General features: G+C 42.4%; 1 protein-coding gene across 1 annotated transcript in view; it reads left to right on the top strand.

Annotated features, from left to right (window-relative positions):
• Positions 1–219: 219 nt before the first annotated feature.
• SLC5A8 (solute carrier family 5 member 8) overlaps positions 220–7,914 on the top strand; it is a 56,323-nt gene continuing 48,628 nt past the window's right edge. The window contains exons 1-3 of the mRNA XM_047743238.1: positions 220–701; positions 5,865–5,930; positions 7,394–7,445. Coding sequence (XP_047599194.1) covers positions 351–701; positions 5,865–5,930; positions 7,394–7,445 — 469 coding nt within the window. The 5' untranslated portion in view covers positions 220–350. The remainder of the gene's footprint in view (positions 702–5,864; positions 5,931–7,393; positions 7,446–7,914) is intronic.

Below are 7,914 nucleotides of genomic sequence, written 5' to 3'. Positions count from 1 at the left end.
TCCCAGTGTCCGCGGCCACCCCGAGCCCTGCACCAGGTGAGGGTTTAGCGTGGCGGAGGTGCCCCCGCCCCCGCCCCGAAGTCCCACTTAGAGGAGCTGCGCTGGCTCCCCTGGGCGTAGAGGCCACTGACGGCGCCTTCCCACCTTCTCCGGGCCGCTCGCGGCCAGCTGGGGGACGGATACCTGGAGGACGCCTCCAATCCCCGAGGGCGCCACGCCCGCCGCGCCGGCGGCGGCGCGGGGAATAAGTAGAGAGCGCCGGGCCGCAGAGGTAAAGCGCGGGCCCGGGCAGCGCGTCTCAGGGCCACAGTTTGTACGCAGGGCCTGGGCAGCCGCACGACCGAGCGACCATGGACCCGCCGCGGGGCATCGGCACCTTCGTGGTGTGGGACTACGTGGTGTTCGCCGGGATGCTGCTCATCTCGGCTGCCATTGGCATCTACTACGCCTTCGCCGGGGGTGGCCAGCAGACCTCCAAGGACTTCTTGATGGGCGGCCGCAGAATGACTGCCGTGCCGGTGGCGCTGTCCCTCACCGCCAGCTTCATGTCGGCAGTCACCGTCCTGGGCACCCCCACGGAGGTGTACCGTTTTGGGGCCATATTCAGCATCTTTGCCATCACTTACTTCTTTGTGGTGGCCATCAGCGCGGAGGTTTTCCTGCCGGTGTTCTACAAACTGGGAATTACCAGCACCTACGAGGTAAAAAGGGGGAAGGGGACGCTGGGGAGAAAAAGGGGCAGGGCTTTTCAGGGTCTTGGAGGGATTTTCCTGATGGCCGACTCTGCACCATGTCGAAATCCCTCCCTCCCTGTCCAGGTCCGTGACCTCCCCTGAGGTCCCCTTTTGGGGAGAGTTGTCCAGTGAAGGCGACAGAATCTTTGGGGTTACTTGCATGAGCTCAGTGAAAAAGAGAAATTTCCAAAGTAAACGGGATGATTTGGACTAGGGCTCACAAAGGCCCTTTCTGCTTTTAGTATCTTTCATTCGGAGTCAAGAGGAAAGATTTTAATACTTTTTATCCTGGGGAGGGCAAGTGTTCAAGTCTCAGCCCCTCCTCCTTGAAAGGAATGGCCTTGTCCCAGGTTCCCAGACACCATTCACTTTTCCAGGAAAGTTGGAGAATTTGCGCTCTCCCCTCCTTGCTTCCACACAGGCATGTTCCCTGGAGAGACAGATTCCCCAGTGGTTAAGGTGCTGTAACTAGTCTCAGTACCTGCATTTGAGACCAGATTCTACATTTACTAGCTGGGTAAACTTGGGTGATTTATTTAACCTTTGTGCCCTATTTTATTTTATTTTTTCATCTTAAAATGAAAACGATACCAACTATCTTATCCAGTTGTTGGGAGGATTAAATGAGATGATTCAAATATAGCATTCAGAATAGTGTCTGGAGCAGGGTGAGTGCTGGACGAACACTGACCATAAGTATTTGTGGTGGTAGGGGCAGAGGTGGTTGTTTTGGGGTCACTAGGAAGACTTGGCTGCAAGGTTATCAAACAGGCCTACCTTCTCTGTATCTGGAAAGATGATTAAGGAAAACGATCTTTCCTGGCGCACAGCTCCGCTGGTTATAGGTGTTCTTCAGTTGTCTGCAGGAAAGGGCTTTGCAAAGATGGGGAATGTTTGGTTTAGTTTAAAGAGCTGTTGAATGGGAGTGTGGGATTGGGGGTGGGGCATAAAAGCTCTGGGGTGTGGAGGGGACTGTTCAGTGCCCTCACTGGTCTCCTTTTCCCAGGTACTATCCCATGAGCAACATGGATAAACAGGGCAGAGTTTCCTCTTTCACAGGTCATGATCCAAAGGGTGATTACATTCATTCCTCAGTGCTTGAGTTTAGGTACAGAGTGCTCTAATCCAGAGCTACTGGAAAGGTGGTTTCCTAGTGAGGCTGGTTCAACTGGTGCTGGCTAAAGGGCCTCAATGGCACAAGTGTTGGTGACAAACGCCTGGGCTATAGTGACGCCATCCAGGGCGAGGCACCCCTGGGGCAGTATGCCTTCCACTCACTGGCCATTGTGTTTGGGAGAGTTCAGTCATCATCCCAGAAGTGAGCAGGATAGAATTTCTCTGTTTTGCTCAAAGGTAATAAAGCTGGCTTTCCCAGACCAAACTGTTTTCTTTTTCTTTCTTTCTTTTTTGACCCTTATGGTGTTTTGAAAGAAAATTAATTTAGCATTTCTGATGTTGAGAAGTCAAATAAAATTCCAGATTCTAGTTTCTTTTGAAAATTTAGAAGCCTGGGAGTGCCTGGGTGGCTCAGTTGGCTAAGCAGTTAAGTGTCTGCCTTTGGCTTAGGTCATGAACCAAGGGTCCTGGGATTGAGCCCCACATCAGGTTCCCTGCTCAGCAGGGAGCCTGTTTCTCCCTCTCCCTCTGATGTTCCCTCTGCTTATGTGCTCTCACTCTCTCTCTGTCAAAAAAATAAATAAAATCTTTAAAAAAATTTAGAAGAGTGGTGACACTGGGCTCACATTCCCTGTGATGCAGGAACTCGTTTTAAGGCCATTGCTTTCACCTCCTGTCAGTTTCTGTATTGAGGCCTCATCATTGTAGGTGCATGGTTACTTTCTTATGATAGAGAAATCTTTATCTGCATTTTTGTCTTCCTCAAAAATGTGAAAGAGAAAAGGGACAGGGGTGAAGGGAGTACTTGGTTTTGAGAGAGAGATGAGATGACATATTTCTTAGTGGATATGAGGACTATTTCAACATTTTAATATATGAACACCTGGCTGATCCACTGGTGTATATTACCTGATGAGCCCTTAGGCAGTTTGCATCCATGAGCTCTGATGTGTAGTTAACCAACTCTAGAACTCAGAAGGGGTTTCAAGAACCTTGCAAGAGGACTTCAGTCCCCAGAGAGGAATGCTCCTCTAATAAGCACTGACCCATGCCTCCTCAGGGGCAGCAACATTAACTCAACCAGAAACAGATTTCCAGCACATTTCCGGTGGTGGATGCTGTTAGCAGGGTTCCAGCCAAAAATGGCAAAAAGTTAACGTTTACCAAATGTTTAATACATGTGTGGCACTGGGCTGCATGTTTTATACACATACATTATCTGAATCAATACTCTAAACAATCCTTATGGGGGGGGTACTATGAGAGCCCCATGTTGGCAGACAAAATTAAGCTACATAAGAGAGTGTGAGGCAAAGTAAACACATGCCTGGGACTATGCAGTGGTGCCTACTGTCTGCTTTTGAAAGCTCTGGTAAGTCTGCTTCTGAAAGCACTGGTAACCCAGGCAGGGCTTAAAAGAGTGCATAGAGAACAAGAGAAGTAGAACCAAACACCAAGGGTTTGGGCATGCTGGGGGTGTTCATGACTCACGGGTGCCCAGCAGTAGGGGTCAGGGAGGTTAGATAACATGCTTTGTCCCTGACAGTTGGCTATAGCAAACACTTTCTTGTATTTTTTGCATGTTTTGTGCTGAGAGGTGGAACCACCTATACAGAATAAGAAGTCCAGCATCGAGGGATACCTTGGCATTCTAGCTCAAATGTGAAATCTCTTCCTGCTTACATTTCTCTACTAGAAAGCATTTTTGTTATCTATTTATCCCTGCCTTCAAAGTATAGGCCTGATAGGTGTTTCACCAATTCCAAACCCACAGACAAGAAGTAAAATGCAGGAATCCAGTTTCATTCCCCACTTTTTCAGGATCTTTCTAGATCCATGTAATCTGTGTGTTGGATCTGAGTTATCCAGAATATGTGTGTGTGTGTGTGTGTATCTGTGTGTGTACATGTGTGTGTGTGTAAAATATGTATTTTTGGATTATATTTGTATTTATTATTCATATATATTTATTTGTGAATAGGTATGTATGCTTATAATTGTGAATTATATTAATCTATGGATTTAGATCCAACTTCTTAATGTCTTAGTTTTGAATTACAGTTTATAATATTTCCCCATCCATTTATATCATTCAATAGTCTCCAAACTCCTGCAAAGTAAGAGGGAAAAGAATTAATACTGTGATCCTCAATTTCAAGAAGAGGAGCCTAAGATCTCCAGTGACTGCCCCAAGCTCGTGCAGTCACAAGTAGAACTGGGTTGAGGGCTCGAACTCCTCCCTAAAACTATAATGTGCTGCATATTTTTTTTACCTTCAGTTGTTTTGGAAGGTTCTACTATGTGTCAGTGCCACCTACTCAAAGCTATGGTCGGTTTCCTTACTTACTTATTTGGAATAATATAGTTGTTCCCTGTCCAGATTTAGGCATTAAATAGTCCTAGACTTGCACTGAGGCTTTGAGAGCTATAAGGTTGCAACTCTGGTATCTCTTAGCACCAGTGCCCTCCCCTCTAATAGGTAGTTCTGGCCTCAGGGAGTTGTTGGGAGGACAGTGTACATAGCAAGTACTCTATAACTGTTACGTGTGATTATGGAGCAAAAATATATGGTGTCATTTCTCCAGACTATTACTTAATGTCAGTTTTTCCTTCCTCCTTTTTTTCTGGTATGAAGACTGTTTTCAGCTTTAAAATTCCCTCTACGTGAGTAATAGTATTCAAGTTAAAGAATGTTTGAGACCCCAGCTTCTTTCCAGCTTTAAAATTCTATGATTCTATCTCTATATTATGACATATAATATAGGAGATGAGCTGACTATATTTCAAGATATAGCAGATACCAAGGAGAGTATGAAAAATTGGCAGGGTTGTTGGCTCTGAACAGAAACTGACTTAGGCCAATTTAAGTAAAAAATAATTTATTTGAGAGGATATAGGGGTAGCCCATAGAACAGAGTGAAAAGCTGGATGAATAAGCTGTGAAAAGGACAGAAGCCAGTGAAGCATCTTCAGGCCACTGTTAGATCAGTCTGCTTCTGCTTCAGTCATTTTCTGTCTTTATATTATACGTCCAAGAGCCAAATACCCATTGGAGAGAGGAGCTGATTGGCTGAGCTTGGGTCATGTGACCATCCCTTAGTCAAAAGAGGCAGGACACCTTGATGGACAAGTCCATCACAATTGCCTGCAGTGGGAAAGGGCTGATTCCCAAGTGAATCAGGGAAATATCTGAAGTAGATAGCAAGAGAAAGGGGAGAAGAGCACTTCACTCATTTTGAAGTTGCAGAATATAATCCACTTAGGTGAGATTCTGGGAAAGCCAAAACTAGGGATGGAGAACAGATCAGTGATTGCCAAGGTTTGGGGTTTAGGGAACAGTTTGACCGTAAAGAAACAACATAACAAAGTTCTCTGAGGGTGATGGAACTATGCTGTATATGTGAAAATCCAATGAACTGTACTTTAAAGCAAGAGCCAATTTTGGTATATGTAAAGAAAAATAGTAGTAATATAGGAATACAGAATACAAATCACTTATGAAGTTGCTTTAAATTTTTTAAAATTTCAATTTAGTTAACATATAGTGAGTGTATTATTAATCGCAGAGGTAGAATTTGGTGATTCATCAGCTGCATATAACACCCAGTGCCCATTACTTCACGTCCCCTCCTTAATGCCCATCATCCAGTTAGCCCATCTCCCCATCAACCTCCCTTCTAGCAACCCTCAGTTTGTTTCCTATAGTTAAAAGTCTCTTACGGTTTGCCTCCCTTTATGTTTTTATCTTATTTTATTTTTTCTCCCTTCCCCTATGTTCATCTGTTTTGTTAAATTCCACATATGAGTGAAATCATGTATTTGTCTTTCTCTGACTGACTTCTTTCACTTTACCCTCTAGTTCCATCCACATTGTTGCAAATGGCAAGATTTCACTCTTTTTGATGACTGAAGTTGTTTTGAATTTCTAACCCCTTTACTTCTTAAGCAGATCATTTTTTTTAAAGGAATATAAAGTTTTCACACATTAACCATTTCTTCCTTTTTTGGAAACAGTATTTAGAGCTCCGGTTTAACAAATGTGTCCGTCTCTGTGGAACAGTCCTCTTCATTGTTCAAACAGTAAGTCACTCTCCCTTAGTTTGCTTTACCTTCTGTTGTCTAAAATATTTTCAACCAAGACACCTGGGCTAAACTTACTTGGTGAGCACATGAAAGATAAAAAAGGTGTTGAAAAGAGGAGTAAACTAAAAAGGGAAAATGTTTGTCATTACTTTCCATTCTTCATCCAAGTTGCTGGAGGCTTGTCATGATTATAGTCTCTTCATTTATACCCATCTTCCTCTTGGCAGCTGAGTGCTGTAGGGATGGGTTTGATCATGGAAGTCCAGGAAGGACTTTTCATTTTCATCCTTATTTGTAATTCACTTCTCCAATCACAAGCTACCAAAGCATTTGCAACAGCGTCACAGAGTGCCTTTGTAAATTGTTTAACTTGACTCCATTTTATGTTTCTGTAAATTGCATAACTTAGATTGGTCATTGGTAAAAGAAAGGAGCCCTTTGGCGTCTGGCAGAGATCCTGACAAAGAAAGAGCTGAAGCTGGTAGCTTGCATTTGCCAACTGTTCAGATCCTCTTTGTATAATTTTTAGAAATGCCTACAGAAATGAAAAGTGGGGAACAGGTGTTAGGAAGATGGTCCATGGCCTTGTTCTCAAATATTTAACTTGGTCAGGATAATGACTGTGGAAGTCTGGTTCCTTCTTGCAAAAAAGAGGAAAACTTTAGCATCTCCCACTTGAAGGACTTATTTCCGTTGATCTACCCATGTAATATAATCAATCATTCAAATACTGTAATATGGCTTTTTTCATAATATGTTTTTATAGAGTAAACATGGACTCATAGAGAATCCTAGAACCATAATACATTTTTATAGAAAAAAATCACATAGAATATATAATCACATATGATATATTTGAAAGATCAAATGCAATGGAAATGATGTTCTGAGAAAAAAGACCATATTTATCATACCCTGGATTAATAAATATTTGTTAGGTGTATGAGTGAAAAATAATATATAGAAAAGATGGAATATGATTTTTGTTGGCTTTCAAGATTTTTTTAGTGTAAATATATACTTTTGCTTAATTAGTGAGCATGAAAACTTTTTAAAACCAGTTTACAAAATTTTCACTGTTTTCCCAGTTAATTATGCAGTGATTAATAATAGTTTGAAATCATGTGAATGGGGAACCATCTCCTTTTAAACTTGAGTTTTTTCTTCCTAATTGTTTAGATTGAGGAGAGTTGATTTCAAGCTTGAGGGGATGGATCAGTGACTATCTGCACTAAGCACCATGTGAAAAGTCCATAATTTTAACAAAATGGGTCATATAAGATTTTTATAAACTATGACCACACCACAAACAGGAGAATCAACTCCACTTAAATAACATTTTCAAGTTACAAACATATTTTATTAATTATATTGAAACTACTGTTTTAATTCATTGTTGAGGTTATAGAAAAAATTGACTATTTATTTTATAATTCATACAGTTTCTTTTTTTCTTGTAGATTTTGTATACTGGAATTGTTATTTATGCCCCTGCCCTGGCTTTGAATCAAGGTATATTTTAGAGTTACCAGTTATGTCACTCACATTTTGGGGGTCATTTTTAATAGAACTTATTCTCTCTTTGAGGAGTTGTGGAGTTGGAGGGATGTTTCCAGTAACCTGCATCAGCTTGAGGGGAGCAAGATGGGCATAGTGTTTAGCAGCTTCTTTGCATTTCTGGATCGATAGCTCCAAAAGATCTATGATTAATAGAAGGGCCGACTTCCCTGAGGAGTGAATCTCTGAAGTGCCAACCCACCATGCTCCACTCCCTCAGAATGAACGCCCCCTATGGTCTAAATCATGAATGGCTGCACTTTCTTCCTTGGTGGAAGCCCATAGTCAAGAGGCTTCTGTGTTACTCAGCTCAGCTCCATCACAAAATGTGGCAGGAGAGAGCTTTCCTTATTTCCATTTCTATTGTTGTCCAAAATGCAAGAGAAGGAGATCTGTGTGATTTGAAATGTCAGCTCACTCCTAG

Source organism: Lutra lutra, chromosome 8 (assembly GCF_902655055.1).
Source record: "Lutra lutra chromosome 8, mLutLut1.2, whole genome shotgun sequence".
Taxonomy (NCBI): Eukaryota; Metazoa; Chordata; class Mammalia; order Carnivora; family Mustelidae; genus Lutra; species Lutra lutra.
Note: the sequence above shows the minus strand (reverse complement) of the source record. Positions and strands in the feature narration are given on the sequence as shown.